The sequence below is a fragment of the Molothrus ater genome, chromosome Z, assembly GCF_012460135.2.
Source record: "Molothrus ater isolate BHLD 08-10-18 breed brown headed cowbird chromosome Z, BPBGC_Mater_1.1, whole genome shotgun sequence".
NCBI classification, from domain to species: domain Eukaryota; kingdom Metazoa; phylum Chordata; class Aves; order Passeriformes; family Icteridae; genus Molothrus; species Molothrus ater.
In genome coordinates this window covers 49,984,951-50,003,774 of record NC_050511.2, presented here as the reverse complement: position 1 = coordinate 50,003,774, position 18,824 = coordinate 49,984,951, and the positions used below count along the sequence as shown (strand labels likewise).

Below are 18,824 nucleotides of genomic sequence, written 5' to 3'. Positions count from 1 at the left end.
TCCCTCAAGGGTTCTTATACTTGACCTGTTATTACTACAAGGTCTTTAACCAAAGAATTAAAGCCAGATGTCTTGTAGCTAGGTCTCCTTTTGTTAAACATCCCTTATAATAATTTTTTTTTTTTTTTTATATGCAACAGATCCTTCATGAGAACTTTCAAAATTTCTTAAATAATTAAGGCTAAAAGGCTTCAAACCCAAGGGTTGATGTATCCTAGAGGAGCAATAAAGGTATTATACTCACTGGCTGAGAAATACTATTTACTCTAACTTTTTATTATCCTGGGACTGCAAATGTTTCTGGTCAATGTTTAGGCTGGAGGCAAAATCTTTCTTAAAAGACCTTTTTTCTTTAACATAAATTTAAACGTCATATAGTCCATTTGGGATATAGGTGGAAAGTTTTGTATATTGCTTTATTGGAATTGGCTTAATTGCATTGACAAATGTAGAAATGAAAAGAAAGATAAACAGTTTTGGGTAATTCTAAGGAGATCTTTATCAGATACTATTTTCACTTCAGTCAAGCTATGAATTCTGTTTCCCAATTCTGTATGTTTTTGTTTTCAACAAGAAGGTTAGGTTGGCTGTAAGACTTCCTGCAGAGTAACTGGAGCTGTCCAAAACCTATGGTTAACTTTGTATGTTTTAATGGGAAGAAATTGCCGTCTTTTAGTGTTGTTGATCTGTTCCTTGATTTGGCTTCTTACCTGCATTACTAAAACTGGTCCTGTTTTTGTAAAAATTCAAGTTTAGTCAATAGAGTTCCAGAGCAATAAAAGCAGAGAGGCAAAGGCAGATCGTATATAGAAAAAGACTTTTTTGACATGTGTTTCTTGGTTTGATTTTTTTTAATTATTATTTTTACATATTTGCTGTTTACCCATGCTAAACAAGAAACCAGATTTTATTCAGAGGGGTTTCTTTTCCTAAGGTTTGCCTTTTGGGAATTGCACCTTCAGAAATTAAATGGAACTGGAAAAGGAAACTCATTAGACATTTTCTTATAAGCCAACAGTTTTATCTAAAACTTCCACATTCCAGTGTGGAATATGGGCTGGTTTGTTGCTCCCCTTGCCGTTCTCAGCAGAGTACTCTGCAAAAAAAATTAATCATGTGTTCTCTGACATAGCCACAACAATAGTTATTGCAGGAAATAAGGGTGAATGCTTTTAACACTAGTTAAGCCAAATATTACTTTTCTTATTTCTTGGCTTACTCCTATTTCAAATTGGAATAAGTCAGTTCTGGTGGGTTATATTTAAAAGCATTGTGTATTTCAAACCATTTCTAGAAACGTGGCTGGTGCTCATAGAAATGCTATGTCATGCTTCCTTTATTGTTCATAAAAGCACTTTTTACGGACATACATTATCCCTTGTAATTCACGGTCTCAGAACATACTGACAATCGTTATTTAGGGTGCTCTTCCCACATTTTAAGATGGGACAAGAAGGAATACCCATGATGGAAAATGGAATGAGTTAAAACCTACTTGGGAACGTAATGCATATTTCCTCCTCTTTGAAGAACTATTCTTCCACTACAATCAAACAACAGTTCTGTGCACTGATAACATAAATAAGGTGTTTAGCAGAGTTAATTTTTCTTAATTATGAATTGCATGCCTTTAACTGAATCTCTCTGCAGAACTGCTTGGCCAGAAGCTCTTTTTCTATGCAATTTACAACTACATCAGAAATCATGCTGGCTCCCAGAGCAGATGGAACCATTTCTGGTTGTTTCTAATCTGGTTGCTGTTACTAGATTCCTCAGAGCAATTGTTTGTGAGTTGTGGAATACCATGTAGTCTGCAACAATTTATTTGTTCTGAGGCATGTTCCTTTCCTGTCCCCCTCCCAGCTCTTTGTGTATGTCTTAGCCATGAAGGCAATCATGTTCTCAGCTCTGATGTCATCTGGATTTTTTTTTTCTCTCTCTTTTTTTTCTCTCTTCTTTCAGTCCACAGCCATGAGTGAACCACAGTGCTACTACAATGAAACCATTGCCTTCTTTTATAACCGAAGTGGAAAATATCTAGCCACTGAATGGAACACTGTCAGCAAGCTTGTAATGGGACTGGGGATTACCGTCTGCATCTTCATAATGCTGGCCAACCTCTTGGTTATGGTGGCTATTTATGTCAATCGCCGATTCCACTTTCCTATTTATTACTTAATGGCCAACTTAGCTGCTGCGGACTTTTTTGCAGGGCTGGCCTACTTTTACTTAATGTTCAACACAGGACCCAACACTAGAAGACTGACTGTAAGCACCTGGCTTCTCCGTCAGGGTCTCATTGATACCAGTCTGACAGCCTCTGTAGCCAACTTGTTGGCCATTGCCATTGAGCGGCACATTACGGTTTTCCGAATGCAGCTGCACACTCGGATGAGCAACCGTCGGGTGGTCGTTGTCATTGTTGTTATCTGGACTATGGCCATCGTCATGGGGGCCATCCCGAGTGTCGGATGGAACTGCATTTGTGATATCACCCACTGCTCCAACATGGCACCGCTCTATAGTGACTCCTACCTGGTCTTCTGGGCTATTTTCAACCTGGTCACTTTTGTGGTCATGGTGGTCCTATATGCTCACATCTTTGGGTACGTTCGCCAAAGGACTATGAGAATGTCCAGGCACAGTTCTGGACCCCGCAGGAATCGGGACACCATGATGAGCCTCCTGAAGACTGTGGTCATTGTGCTTGGTAAGTGCCTACTTTGCCCACCCTGTTCTCCCTGCTCTGTTTCTTATCAGGTGATTTCAGTAATGCATGCTCAGCTCCTGGGGGTCGGCAGAATTTGGAAGACACTGGAAGAGGTGCAGACAATAAGGACACCCAGAGTTCACTACTGTGACCACTAGGACTATCAAGCTTATTTATGGAAGTTGATGTGACATGGTCACTCAGCCCTGTAACATGAAACCAGTGAAAATGTAATGTGGTGGTTTTTTGCAGCAGCACATGTTTAAAACCTTTTGTAGCAACCTATTACATAATGTTTGTCCTTTTGCCTTTGAAGATGCCAATGGCTTCCAACTTAAAGTAGTACAGGGAAGGCTTGGTATTCCACTGAAATATCTGTTGTCTCCTTTTTGCCACCAAAAAAGGTGTTGTGTGTATTCATGTGAAATTCCAGTATATGGAACACCTCAGGAGCTACAGGCTATTCACAAAAAGATTGTGTGTTAAGCAGGACTGCATGTACCCAGTCCTATAGTGTTTGGTGCATTTGCTATTACAGGAAGGTAGCATGTGAGATACTGGTGTTCAGCACACTGCTCAGGAGGTGCGTAGGCTTCAGTGTTTGGCATGAGGGAAATACCATAACACATTTTGGATTCAGGAGGTTATTGTAATCTTGTGTATAGTTTTACTAGGGTTTTGTCTAGGGCTCCCAGTTTCCTTATGCAGAAGCACAGCCTAAAGGCTGAGTACCATTTCCTGTTGATCTTCTTTACTGTTTGTTCTGTTCTTTGTTCCTGCAGATGATAGTGATTGTGCAGGTTGTCTCCTTGTCCCAATATGCGTTCTCACCTATTAGGTCTCCCAGTACAGTACATGTGTCTCCAGGTATCCCAGTATCCTGTTGCATCAGATGGTTGCCCTAACAGTTCATAAATGCAATTGTTATGCAGTCCACAAAACCCAAAACTTAGCCTCATTTCTCTCCTTGACATTATGATTCCCATAGGTTTATGCTGTGACTTGATCTTTCTATCACAAACGTAGCAGAATGGTGGCAGAGATTGGGTGTGAGTCACTGTGTCAACTCACTTTTTAGTTTAAGAATTTACATGTTGTACTCTGACCTAGTAATTTGCTTTCTAACCAGAATATGAATTGTGCAGTTAACTAACCTGCTAAACCATTGATAAGATGTATTCCTTCATGTCCTGCTCTTCTCTTCAAGGAAGGAACTTATATGAGTTTTCCAAGGGAGACTGTAGTGGTTGGTGAAACCTCTCCTGACCTCCAGTTGGTTCAAAAATCTGTCCTTTCCCATCTCCATGATTCTTATGGCAGAATGAAAGATGAGCTTAAGAATACCAAGAAAATTTGGGGGTTGCAGTCCTCTTTTAGGAAATAGCTCTTTGTTTTCCTTCCTGAAGACATTATTGTTCATACAGTATTTCCTATGAGGTGAAAGACTGGCTCAGACTTAAAAAAAAAAAAAATAAGGCAAAAGACCCCAAAAACACCTACTAAAAAAGGTGGATGGAAAATAGTAGGCATTTCTATCAATGCAATGTGGAGTTGTAGCAGTAAGCAGTCACTGAATAAATGGCAAATGTCAGCTAATCCCAAGCATGTATGGGATTAATAAGTTATTTTATTAAATAACTTACTATTTTATTAAGTAACTTACTATTTTATTGAATCTGTTCAAAGGAAACAAAAGTGCTTGTAGACACTCTTTATCATTTTTGCAGCTCCCACCTTGGTATTATTTTGCAAAGAGTTTGGGGTTTGGTTCGGTTTGGTTTTTTCCCTAAGCAATGTGGTTTCTAGAGGAAAGCTAGAGGAGGTCAGTCATAGGCCTGTAGTGTAAAGAAGCAGCAGTGCTTTCACCTCCTTACCACCTGGGAGGCACAGTTGCAAAATAAAGATGGTTGGGAAACAGCTGTGGGTTTGCTGAGTAAATTCTTTTAATTTAAGAAATAAATAAATAAAGAATAGACTGAAGTCAAGAGTTAGGCTTTGGGGTAACCACAGAGACTTTGAGGGAGTTAAATATTTGTGCATCAAGGTGTTACCAGACTGCTATGTACACCATGAGAAATTTTCATTAGTTGCCATCACCTGGGAGTATCATCCCATATTGCTGAATTTGCACTTCAGGGGAGGATTGTTTTGTGGTTCTAAAGAAGAAAAGCTAAGCTTCACTTCAAAGGACTTCTGGGCAACAGATATCACAGATATCAGCAGGTATCTCTCAAGCAAATAGTGTGGTCACCATGTTGATCAGGCAGGTCTGGTGATGCTCTATCACTGTTTACAGTCTACTTGTAAGTCTGGCTTAAAGTTTTCTTAAGCAGAAGATTTAATTTCAAGGGTCATACATCCTGAGTGCCTTCTTGAAAAGGTAGTGCTTCATGTTTATCTACTGGAGCTTTGGGAAGGGCAGAAAAGGTGAGTGTGTTAGTCTGCATGGAGCAATTTGCTGAACATTTATCTCATGTTATCTGGCTTTTTCTACATCAGTGAACCTCAAAAACATGCAGGAAAAGAATCCCTGCCTTTCTTAACGGTGCAGATCAGAGTAATAATACATTGCTCAATACATTGAGCAATGAGGTTTGAGGCAGAAACCAACTTTTTTGCAGGAAGTGAAGCTGGGAAGGAGAGTAGTTTATTCTGAAGATGCTCCTCCCTCCTCTCCTTCCCCACAGTTGAGTGGGGAAGGGAGCTGGTTTGTGTCAGCTTGCTTTACACAAGAGAAGACAATTCATTCTGGAGGAGAGGGAGGGTGCCCTGGGATTGAAAGGAAAACAGAACTGGGGCTCTGGGTAGCCCTGTGAGCATTGGCAGAGGGAGGCAAACCATTCCTCATTTTAGAATCTTTGTTAAAATGCTGCTTAGCCATAAGTAACCCCATTGTGAATTGGGCAGCAGTGAACTGTTCATTTGACTTTTAAACTTCCATAAACGGGTGTCCTGGACTTGTCCTGCTTACTCCCAGGCAAAGCCATGCTGCTGCTGCTGCTGCAAGCAGAAGAGCATCTTTTCCCCTGCCTGCATTCTCACTGTGTTTGGGAGGCAGGAGGGGGAGGGAATAACACAAGAGCTTCTTGTTTGTTAGCTGCCTAACACGGCCTGCCCTCTTCATGCCTTGCTGCCTTGCTCCAACAGGAGAAGAGCTGCCCCAAAGGGGTACAGTCCTCCAGGCAGTGATGCTGTCAGCATGTGCAGGGAGGGTGCCAGCTGCCTCTGACAAGAGGGTGATTGTGTGGGGAGGGCTATGGCCGCTTGACGCACTGACTGGAGCGGTCGGGATCTGGCACACTGCATCATCCCACAGAGCGGGTGGGATGCTGAGTCCTAGCAACAAGTCAAAAGCAGAGAACAGATTTTTATTTTTTTTTCATGCCCTCTTGTTTTTTTCCTTGAGTGAAATAGTTTAAACAGAAGGAAGTGATTTCATAGCTGAGCTCTTTTTTCTTTTAACAAGGCTGCTTTTGAAATCTTTCAAAAGTAACAAGGAACATAAAGCTCTTTCTCTAAACCATGCCTTTCCTTTGCATTGGAACTAAGGAAGAACTGATCTGTGTACTGCACACAGCCATAAAATCATGTCTGGTTTGGCTTGCAGCTCAGTGACACTTTGCCTTTCACCACCACCATGTGTTCCCTTTAAATGAGCAATCAGGGAACTGGCAGAAACTGAGCAGATACATCAGCTGAAACTTGGCATCCTCTCTTCTGTTCTCCACTTTTTCTCATGTTACATTTAAAGACAAAGCTAAACTGTTTTTCTGCTGGGATCATAGACTCTGAAAGCATTTGTCGGGGCCAGTTTGGCCCAAAAATGGATGACAATATCTAACTATTGTTTTAAGAAATAGTGAAAGCACCAACTTAAGGATTTCAGAGCCCAGGCCTAGATAAACTAGCTCTGGTCTGGATTTCCTTGGCTTTGAATCAGTCGTGAAAGGCTAGGGTCTTTCTGAAGTTTTCAGGTGCATACCTGCATTTCTAGAGAAGTACTGGCTTAGAATGTTGCTGTTGAAAAGTTAGTCTTTATTTCTCCTCCCTAAATGCTGATTAAATATCCATCCTAATTTGTCACCTCTCATTTTTACAGTGTGGATAACTCTGCCATATACCCCCATATGCATATTTGGGCATTTGTCTCTATTTAGAATTTAGACTGTGAGATTGTGATACTGAGGGTTTATAACTGAATTTCAAATAAGCACGATACCAACAATCCTTATTTGTATTTTACTAATCCTGATGATTAACTTTCGATGTTGGGTGAGCTCTCAATGTTGTTTGGCCAAAATTAGGCATGCCTGTTGAGCCAAGAACCACAGCTAGCCCCCAGGATGTAGGGAGACCAAACAATGAAATCAGAATTGTTTACCCTTTATGTTCCTGGGAAGTAAAAAGACACTTAGGACCTTCCTGCCTGTAGAATCATCCCCTTTGTTTGCAGAAATGTGGTTTACTCTGTAATATTGGGACATTAATGTGGGCACAGATAAAAAAGCTGAAGGTTCTTTTTGTATAAACTCTGAGTTTGTATAAATTTTGATTTAAAGGAGTCTCACAGTGTTTGAAGACAGTCCTTTACTTATTATAATGAAGAAATAAATGTAAGAAAAACATCTGGAAGTTCAGTATAAACATCTGGAAGGGTAGAACTGCTCAGCAACAGCTTTTTTCCTGCCCTCTCTGCAGCAGTTATGAATTGCATGAGACTTATTTTTGAACTTTTCTAGCTTTTCTTTCACATCTAGGTACCAAATGGGAGTGGAAAAAAAAAAAAAAAAAAAAAAAAACCTGTTAATGCACATGAGCATTCACATATACTGTAGCTACACCATTGAAGAAAATAAAGTACATTATTGATAACTTTACTTTTCTGAATGGTTGTTTTGACAGGCAGTCTGCATTTTCACTTCCTTTTCCTTCTCATGCACTAAAAGCACTTGATTATCAGTAAAATATAAAAAGACTATGAAATAATGCTACAACCTGACTGACAGCACATGGTGTCATGACAGAGGCATGTCTTTGTTTCCATATTCCTCATGCAGCCTCAGTCAAGTAATTAACTGGAATGGTTTATCTTTGTTGGCCTTAAGGCTTGAACAATATGAAATACATTTCATCAGTTACCAAGGCTGTGGTCCTGGACTGAGATGAAGATGATCATATCTAGACAGAGCTTGGTTATGGCATCTCTCAAACTTTGACAGACCTTCCCGCCTGTAGAACATTATTCCTGTGGGCCACAGGAAGCATCAGCCCTCTTTGCACAGCGCAGCTTAAAAGATGATCTTTTGGAGAAGCCAGGGTTTAACTCTGAGCCCAGTGACTGTAAGAAGACAACTTCACCTATTTACCTCCTCCTTGAGGAGTCCTGCTGCTGTTGGGAGAGATGAGCTTTGCAGCAGCATTTTTCCTGAGATGACTGAAATTGAGGATGTTGTCTTAGCTTGGAGATGTCCTTCGACCAGGTAGCAGTGGCCTCGTGGGGAGAAGAGCAGCATCCAGTCAGGTGTTTTTCTTTGTAATTATTACATTTTTCATAGAGAGTTGGGCTGGGCAGTAACATCATGCTGAAGTTCAGATGAGAGCAGCATTTTTCAAGGGTTCTTGTCTGGAAGTGGTGCAATGTGAAGCCATAAATACTGTGTTACCCTGTGGTCTGCACAGGGGGCCAGTTCAGAGTCACCAACCCTGCCTGACCCCTGCGCCACAGAAATGTCACTTGTGTATTGATTTAATCCTGACAGAAAAACAGGGCAATAAACTCTGTAGTTGCTGCAGACAATACAAGTCTAAGCATCAATGAATTTCTGTTCTAGCATAGAGGTTGCAGTTATGTGCAGTCCCAGTGTTTTTAGATCAGTATATTTTAAATGTGCATATACTGTGAATTTAACCCTACAATCAAGTAATCTGGGAAATTGTTGCCCATGACTGTAGCCTAAATGGAGAGCTCATAAGTTTAAAGGATAAAATCTTGTTTCATAGTATGGAGAGCAAAGGTTTGTAATATGCTTTCAGAGATGCAGTGTGACAGCAGTACTTTCAAGCTGTATCATCAAATATTTGCATGAAAAAGTGAAATCTTGATTAAAATTATTATTTTAGCACACCTTATCTATCCTACTGGATTTTGGATGACTTGGATTTTTCACTCTTCCCCCTCTTCCCCCTCTTCTCCCTCTTCTCCCTCTGGCCTTAGGAATAGTTCTGATTGCTGCTCAAAAGCCTCCTTGAGGGAAAAAACATGCAGTTTAGAGAATCCATGGTTTCCAGGCCTTGCCATTTCCACTTACTGTGAATTATGTATTATCTTTTTGGTTTTGTTGTTGTATTTTTTTATTTCCCCTGTGCATCTTAATGACATTTTAGTATTGACTTAAGTAACAGTGTACTTACAATTTGCCAGTAGATGAAGGGGGATAAAATGTATTCATTCATATTTGTTAGAAGGTTTAATTGTGAAATCATTGTGATTTGATAACAAGAACTTTAACTCTTAGTCAGTGATTCATAACAAGTGTACTAATATTTTTATGTTTGTAAATGTAAATATCTGTTTTCTATTTTCTTGATAAATACAGCTTGATCACTATATTAGACAGGTCTAGCACTGTTTTCTAACAGGAAGAGAAATTTTCACAAAGAATTGTTAAAAATCCATTAGGTTTTCTTTTCCAGTTAAAATAGTGGAGGCATGAAAACTTGCCAAGGATCTATGTACAATATGTACGTGATTATGCAGTGATTGTAGTGTGTTTTAAATTTAACACCCTTTGTAGGATTTTTCTTGATTTCTTGATATATTTCATGCTGCTGGTAGAAGCAGTACAGAAGTGTGTGCTCTGTCTCAAAATCTCAGTCACTAATCATTTTTATTGTCATTTATAGTCCAGCAAATGAATTCTGGTGGATCTTCTTGAATTTTTTCTAGTAGTCCCAAGCCAAAGTCTTCCTGTTACTGGCTGGCTGGTGAGAATGCTGAAAGGAAAAATAATAAGGAAGCACAGGATCTGGAAATTAGAGTGAGGTCAGTTTGTTTGTGTGAGAAACTTCATAAGTAGCTTTCTTTTCCAAAACAAGCCCATGCAAGCTCCACTTGATGAAGCAGAAGTTACTGATGCCTTCTATTCAGGCAACTTTCACCGAACCCAGAGTACGGCTGGATGTGTGGGAAGTCTCACTGTAAATGTTTTGTTTTATTTCTTCACTGACTCTCTCAGTTAAAGCTGATACATCCCTGGTGAATGTCTTTTCTCTAAAGTATTCCAGGTATCCCTACAGCATTCAATGCTTCGCCCTGGGGAGTCCATTTAGAAGTTTTCTCCTTCTTTCCCCCTTCAGCTAAGAATCAGAATTATTTATTTTCATTCAAAATCCTTTGAAAATGCACTTTGAGGACCCTCCATCATTTCCCAAGACAGGAATGTGGTTTTATTTTATTTTATTCTTGAGAGGGAAAAATGTCTCTAGTAAATACATTCTTTTAAGTATGATGAAAATGAGGCCTTGTTTAACAAAAGTCTTTCCCCTGACTTCAGTATAATTTATTACCTTTTCAGGGAAAAAATAAATTTAAAGGGCAGATGAAAGATCTCTTCATTTTTCCAGGAATGGCCAGAAAGGAGTAAGCCTTAAGTAGTTCTTACACTTCACATTTTGATTTTAAAAAAATTATAAAAAAAAAAAACTGATTCTTCTTGCTTGCATAGGTTTTGACCTTTACCAAGAAGCTTCTAAAAAATAATTGCAATGGCAAAAGTAGGTATATTTCTCAACAGGCCCTGAGAATTGATTTGTATTTTCCTTTAATTTGATAATAGGATTTGGAAATCACACCTTGACCTTGAAAAGTAGAATCCAAGATTTTTCACTTGGATCCAGGTAAAATAACAAAATGCTGACTAAGAAGTGATATTCACTTACTGAAAATCCACACCAAAATCAAAAATTAATTGGTAACCTATCTTGCTCTGATATCAGACTCCACTTAGCAGTGCTCCATCCATGAGTAAGGAATCATCAACCTGGGCTTCTGCAAAACAATGCAGATGGGCATGTTTTGTGGGACATTTGCCCTAAAACAGAGGCCTTGGTAAACTTTGCTGAATACCCAGGTCAGAAATTGTTACCAAGAATTTTGAAAATCAGCATGTACAAAAAGGCTTACAGTGAAATGCCAGCACATGGCCAAGTCCTGCTGATCTCTCAAAATTTGAGAATTTTGAATTTTTTGGAAGAGAAGATGGGAACCCATCCTTTCTTTAGAAAAGGCAACAACAGTGCTTTTACAAAATGGCTGCTCACAAAATAACATTTTTGTCCTCTAGAAAGCACATGGTTGCATGGAAAATTTTCTTCTAAATGTTTTGCTTATTTTGTTCATGGACCTTCCAGATTATATTTCTTGCCCCCTCAGCTAAAACTGATATATCTTTGGCAACTCCTAAAGGAAAGCATTTGCAGTCTGAAGGTATGGGGTAAGGTCCTTGTCCACCCACTGGCTTCTGTTTTCACCTTTGTGATACCATTTGTCTTTCCCTTGGTTCAGCACACCATCCAAGTGCTAAGTGCTAATTTACAGCTAGACCTCAGCTTCAGAAATTTTGTGAACAAAAATGCCAGCTGTTAACTAGTCTCAATGTAAAACTGCATTCAATGAGGAACTGAACTCTTGTTTGTTTCCACCAGTGGAAAGAAAGCACTGACAACAACAGACTGTTTTGTGCAAGAGAAGCAGTGGTCCTCCTTCTGCATTGCTTCATTGCATATGAGCAGTATGATTAAGTATTCTAGGCTTGTTTTTTTCTGGGATTATCTGTGAAAACAGAAGAAAAACAATTTTCAATATCAAATTTCAATTTCAATTTTCAATATTACTTTTGCCTTTAGAGTTTCAGTGAAACTATGGCTCTTAACATCAAATCACAGAGTTACTGCTGCTGACAAAACTTGCTGAGACATTTGAGGTACAGCAGCCAGTCAGTGCAGTGGGAAGTGGTCAGCAATGATTGATAGCTTTCAGACAGCAGCCATGGTTCTATCCTTCTAGCCTCAGCATAAAAAATGTTTATCAAAAAGGCTTAGTTTCTGCATTTTTTTAAATTAAAGATATTTAGAATCTGAATATGGAAGGATTATATGATTGAGTTCTTCTGGTGGCAGCAGAACAGCTTCCTCTTTGCATGTTTCCTGCTCATGGGGATGCTGTCACTGAGCTCATTGATGGGCTACTTTTACTTTCTTTTTTTTCTTTCAAAGATATTTTTAGGATTTTTTCCTTCCTTTTTTTTTTTTTTTCCCCAGCTGGTCCACCATAAGTTTCTCTCAAACACTTACACATTTGGTACCCTTCTTTAAAGCTGGAAGCAACAATCACAGCAGAAGATCCCCGTCCTTTCTGTAGTTCTTGTTTGGGAAAACTTTGTGTCACACTTCCTCAGCATAAGATAATGTCTCTGAAGTTAATTTTCCTCTATCCATGTGGACAAATGCTGATATTATGTCCAAGCGTGCTGCTTGTGTAGTGTGACAGGTCCACTGCTGGACACATATCCTCTCCCATCAATGCCTAGAGGACAGCAAGGGCTCAGAGTTTATATGGAAGGTGATGAGACTTTGGAAGCTATGACATCATTTGTTAATCTGAGGTATTTAATTTGCATGCTCTGGTGTTGTCCATCAGTCTGCACTACTTAGTGACGTACTGGAGCAAAGGGAATTGCTCTAAGTGAAAATCTTTTATTTCCAAACCCACTAGCAAACAGGAGGAATTTGAACAGGGATGAGCACTTTGAAGTTTGTGGATAGGGTGATGTAAAGTTTTGCAACTGGAAAAGTGAGAACTTGGTCTGTAAAACTGCCCCAGACATATCTGCCATGGGGGTGGCCATCTGCTGCTGGTAGGAGAGTAGCCTCTTGTGTGCTGCAGAGGTTGAAGTAATTAATTCCTTGATGTTGGCATTAAAAGACTGTGAGGTTACTATAAAGAAAAAAGGTTGAGACGTGTTTGAGAGAAGTGAAAGAGTAATTCTGTTGCATTTTTTGTGTTTGAGTAAGAGCTATCTGCCTGGGTCTTTCTGTTTTAATAAAGTACTTGGTATCTGATTACAAGTTTGTTAATATAACCATAGATATGCGAGAACAGTTAAGATTTTTGAAATACCTTCCTTCATTAAAGAAGTCATCTCCTGAAGAAAAGGGAGGGGATTTAGCTGTTAAAAGGAGGAAAAGCTGCCAAGCTCTCCTGGATTCAGTACTTTTCTTGTTCTTCTAAAAGCAGTTTTAAAGGAACTGTTTCACATCTTCTGGTATTGATATAACCTTAGAAAGAACTTGTTCTGACACATGGCATTGATAATTCTCATCTTCCTTGTTTTAAGTTGCTTTAAGGTGCTCATTTTTTACTTTTCTAGAAAAGTACAGAGAGTAATTTATAGATGAATTTTCTAAACAAAAGTTTAGTATATAGAAAGTAAAAAAATATTGTGTAAAACTATTGTGGTTTTGTAGAATGGTTGGTACTTTTTCTGTAGACTAAAATTGAAAATGGATAGATGCCATGTTGGGAGACATAGCTCTAAAGGTGCTGGGTGCCCAGGGATCATTGCTAGCAGCCTGCTTGCTGTCTGATACTCAGCCTTGTGAGCACGTCTGGCCTTCCAGTTGCATTTTGTATTTACCCCCCTTCAGCAAGGACAGTGTAATATCTGAGTATATTGTAGCATAACTTCTTTCCTATTGTTGTTACCCACACACACAGAAAGAAAAGGTGAAATGAATGCATATTGGTTAATAGACTGTAATGCCCCTGTAAACCATAGGGGCTGAAAATGGTCCTTCATTGAGGGTGATCTGCATCTGATCCTTGCCTATTTAGCTAGAGTTCTGCACAAGATGAATTGTGTGGGTATCTGTCTTTCCAGCAGAAAAGCTTGGCTTGGTTCACTCTATGGGGAAGAGGGATCAATTTAAGTAAGCAAAGTACTTAGTTTGAAATAAGTAATGTAGCATTCTTTAGAAGAACTTTCAGCCAATTCAGCCATCAAATACCTGAGTGCTGCACTCACCATGTATAGTCCTGTGATAAAGCAGAAGGCGTTCAGGTACACTGGCCTGGCCCCAGCAAGGAGGGCGAGAGGTGTGGATAAAGCCATATGCACTCCAGAAATACTAGCTTTTAAGCACATTCCAGAGAACACAGTACTGATTGATGCTGTTTCCCTTGAGATTTTCCTTTTATTTATTTTTTTTTATTATTATTCATATACTCCTGCCTCTCCTTTCCCTCTGTTCCCATCTCTTCTGCTCTCTTTATTTCTCAGTGTTGCCTTGCCCCTGTTTGGCTGGCAGGCAGGAGCAGCACCTCTGACAGTCAGCTTAACTGCCAATGTAATTTGTGGGAGCCTGAGCTGTCAAAGGATGTTCTGGGGCCTTCACAGTAGAGACCACCCTGTCCTGGAGAAGTGGTGCCCCATATCACATGCCTCAGAGCTGGATTGGGCTGCCAGACTGTCCTGGCTTGTGGCATGGCATAGAAAAGCAATTCCAGGCCTATTTCCAGAAAACAAAATGTAGCCACCTTCCTGCAAACCACTATCGTAGGCATAAATATCCCATATATAGAGATTTACCCTTAGAAGAAAGAACAAATGTGTTCTTTCCTGAATTATTGGAACCAGGTTGTGCAGGCCCATCTGTTCCATTTTTACCCTGGCAGTTCACCGTTTAGGCCTCTGATTGATTTATCTCTCTGATTGTAGGAGAGAAGTACCTCAGTGGGAGGAGTACTGAATGCTTTGCCTGCTGGGTAGGCAGCCATTTGCTTCCCAGCTTCCCTGACTATGCTGATCCAAGAAAGGGGGGCACCAGGATGCAAAAGAGCCTGCTGTCTTTGGCCACTGGCCAGGCACAAGTTAATTTACTACTGCTGCTGAGATTTTGGGGGTATAGGGGTTGGGTTTTTTCCTTAGCTAGCTCCCTCTGCATCCCACAGGAGTTCAGAGAAACCAGCTGGGGCTGAGACACATCCTCTGGTTAAAGGTGTAGAGGGTACATGACTTTCCAGGGCTATAACTTCTCCTCAGTGCCCTGGGAAACCCAACATCAAAAAGATACTATTTTATTTTATTTTCTTTTATTTTATATTATTTTATTTTATTTTATTTTATTTTACTTTACTTTATTTTATATTATTTTATTTTTTTTATTATTATTTTTTCATTTTATTTTATTTCATTTCATTTTTGTAGTTGTCTTGTACTTTCAGTTCCTAAGTCCAGGACTTCATTGATCATCAGTACTTCAAAAAGTAGATTGCCCAGAAATAATGGCCAGTTAAGGTTTGATTCATAAGGAACTTGCATCTGGGAGGCATGTACACCCAGAGATGCAGCAATTTTCTAGCATGCAGTGCCTACAACAGTGCCTCAAATTCCAAAATCTCCTGCATTTAAAATGAGCTGAGAGAGCTGGCTGAAGCACAAGTTCTGCATTTGTCTGTATAAACACATGGATTTCTCCACGTGTACTGTTGAAATCTTTGCAGGGACATGAACCAGATTTCAAACCTGGCCTTGACCTTGAAACCAGTGATGAAACACATTAAAACCTTGACCACAAAGTGTTCATAAGCTTTGTACTTTATGCACTTCACTTTAAAACAATTCACCCCAGAGTTTGCAGAGTGTCTTCTGCATCCAGAGGCTACCAAGAATTACCTTTGACTCCTACAGTAGAGGGAATCTTGCAAAGTGTCTCTTATGGGATGTCTTCATGGCATATTGCACTGTTGAATGCAGATTTCCCCCAAAATAACAAAGAAAATGTTATACTTGCCTTTATTAGAGAAGCTTGACATGCTTTTCATTTGAAATTTAGGTTCACTGCCTCTTTTTGCTGCAGTTGCTTTCAAACAGAAGAGATAAATGTCTTAACAGATGCAGCAGTTTCACTGAGCGTTTCCTCAGATGTGTGTAAGAAAGCAGAAAGCACAAGTAAAAATACCAGCCCAAGCAGAAAGCTTCTGTTGTAAAGAGTTAAGTTGGATTTTTTTAACAGGAAGTACTGTTAGTACAGTGCACAGCCTCTAGTCCTCTAGTACCCTGATAGAATTGCCTAAATATCTGCATGTAGGTAATTTTGAAGGCAGCATTTTGCAGCAGTGTGTTATGGTAGGGCTTCTGTGTGTGCTGACGTCTGTGATAGTAAGAGATGTTTGTTGCCACATCTTGAAACAATATCCTCCACTTCTGTGACACAGACTGACCGCTTTCAAAAAAACGAGAGAAGTCCACATACTTAGAAGATGGGTAGTGTACTTTTTTTTTGTTTAAACACCTCTATTTCTCACGCCTCGGAAAAATGAAACACAGAGTTATTGGAAACACGAGGCACATTACCAGCTTTTTTAAGACCTGTGAAAATAGTTATTAGGCTAGCTGTGGGTTTGGAAATTTGATGAACCAACATGAGAGGTATCAGCAAGAGAAATATCTGGAAATATTTAATGATTCAGTAGCTCAGTTCATGTATGAATTGTTCTTTAATTTAGATGGAGGACTTGTGTTAGAATATTTTCACCCTTTTTGATTAAAGGATGTGTAGGCATATTGCAGTTTGTGCCCTTGGTATGAGGGTTTTCAAGGAGACCCCTTATTGCTGTGACCACAACTGCCCTCTTCATGGCAGTGTCTTCTGGCTCTAGGACTTGCTTGGAGTTCAAAACACTCAAGAGCTGATAAAGACACTTCTGTGGTGCTGTCACATTAAGAGTAAGGCAAACCTTTCTGACACATGAAGAGTAAAGAAATTTAACAGGGAAATAAACGCCTTTGTGTTCCAGCTGGTCCTCAGATGTCAAAGGGGCTGGTGGTGGCTGGGCTTAGATTCTGGGTCATAGACAAGTCCACACTAAGTAACAGAAATGCAGAGACAATGCAGCACTCTAAATCCAGCAATGTCCAATAAGCACTACTCCTATTACAGACTCACAGGTAGAACAATACCATGCAATACACTGTAAGCCTAGTCATGCCCAGTGAACCGTCACAGCCAGAACAAAAAGGTCTGGTGGCATTCAATAGCACTCACCACCAGGTACAAAACAGTATCATTTCATGAGCAACAGAGATGTGAGTTCTTCTTGGATTGCTCATAATCAATACACTCTCTGTGAAAGCATGCTTGAATACTTAACATACAAATAATGCAGGTGACAAAAAATGCATTAAGTTGTGAGAGAAGTATATGTGCTAGAAGTGTGATGACAACATAAGCTAGCTTTCTGAATTTCCCCTTAGTAAAACACTTAGTATAGCCGAGTCTGACCCAATAGGTGTTCCTGTGGGTGAGGAGATGTGTACAGCCCATTGACCATGCCTGGATACATTGAGAAAGGACAGTAGGGTTAAAGATGGAGAGGTGGCAAGTTAGAAATGGCTCTCTTCTGACAAAAAATAACTCTTGGGTTTTTCTCTTTCCATCTGGCTGACACAACACAACATTTCTCTGGAAAAGACCGAGTTTTTGTTGTGTCCATAAACTTTTACATGTGTCTGTTGCAGTGATATGCATTGTTCTTGCTGGCATTGCCTCCTCTGCCTCTCCCTTTCTCTGTGCTCTTGGACAGTGCTCAGATGGTGACCCCTGTATATGATCATCTCACTGCTTATCTCAAAGCCTCCTGACAATGTCTACTGCAATCAGCTAACCAACTCATTTCTTTACTTATTGATGATTTTGCTCTTGCCTGTGCACTGCATCGTCTACTCTGAACATGTGAATTTTCCACTGAGAAAAAGCTTGCATTGCAGCAACATTCAAGCTCAGACTTCACAGCTAGCAGCCGTGTTTTACAGCCACAAGTGAACCTTGGGAGATCTCTGCATTAAGCCCTTTCCCATCAGCCCTGAACTCCTGCACAAAGTAACCCTTATGGATATGGGAATTAGTCTGTCATGAAGAATAAGGAAGAGATGAAGGCTGTGGGTCAGTTACAGGTGCCTTTTTTATTGGTTTTTTGTTTGTTTCTTTTATGAATGAAACATACAGCCGTATCTGCAGTAACATGCTGCCATAATTGCATAAACATGGAACACATCAAAGCCAGTGAACATCCAAAAGGTGAACTTCAACAGTTGCAGTTTTAATCTGTAGGGAGCTCCCCTGGCCCACAGAGAAAATATGAGATCCAGTACCATTTGAGACAGTAACACTGTTTATAACTTACTGGAACAAAACTCTCCTGTCTGGGGAGGGTAAGAGGGGTCCAGCAGTACTGCTTCTCCCCATTCTCATTCATTCCCTCCCCCAGTCACACACACCACGGGTTTTACAAAACCCCATGGTTCAGGGACTGATGCAAGCTTCTCCAACCATGGGTCAGGTGGGAGGAGAGCAAAGTTCATCTAAAAGCCATGTCAGTAAGGGGGAAGGGTGGCTGGACTGTAACCAGGATATTTTGTGCACTGGGGCATGGAACTCACCAGCCCAAGAGACTCCTGTGGCATCCCAACACTGCAGGCTTTGCAGAGTGCTCAGCCAGGTTCGCACATGAGCTCCACAAAAAGTGGATTAAAGTGTCAGGGAGTGAAAACTGTCCTGCACAGACCATGTTACTTGCCCCATACCTGTAACTTAGCCACTGATGCTGCATTCTTAAAGGACTTCCAGGTGGTGAAACTTGAATGAGCCTTCTCTAATAAATGCAATTAAAAACAAGAGGACACACAACGAAAAATATAATTAGTGAATGCTTGTTTTCAGAAAAATATGTACTGGAAATACTGTGAAATCAACAAATTTGCAGTAGGTCAGACTGTTCATGGCTATGTATTCTCATGCCCATAGATAATTAATGAGCAGGATTACAATATCAGGGTTTGGATAGCATACAACAGCAAGAACACCAATGACAGTAAAATGCTTGTGGTGTCACAGGATGCCTAAGGAAACTGAGTGCTCATTCTTTTGAAGGGCAAAGAAGTGGGCTCATACCTTGTTGCTTGTCTCTCCTAGAAAACACCAGGGACAAAGAAATCTCTGCTCCTTTTCTCCCCTTGTAGCTTGCAGAACAGTTAGAGCCCAGCAGATAAAAAGCTTG

At 40.1% G+C, this 18,824-nt stretch overlaps 1 protein-coding gene across 2 annotated transcripts in view; it reads left to right on the top strand.

Annotated features, from left to right (window-relative positions):
* The window catches only part of LPAR1 (lysophosphatidic acid receptor 1), a 68,635-nt gene that overhangs the window by 34,101 nt on the left and 15,710 nt on the right, over nucleotides 1-18,824 (top strand). For both annotated transcript variants that reach the window (XM_036403657.2, XM_036403658.2), the window contains exon 3: nucleotides 1,963-2,710. In XM_036403657.2, coding sequence (XP_036259550.1) covers nucleotides 1,963-2,710 — 748 coding nt within the window. The remainder of the gene's footprint in view (nucleotides 1-1,962; nucleotides 2,711-18,824) is intronic.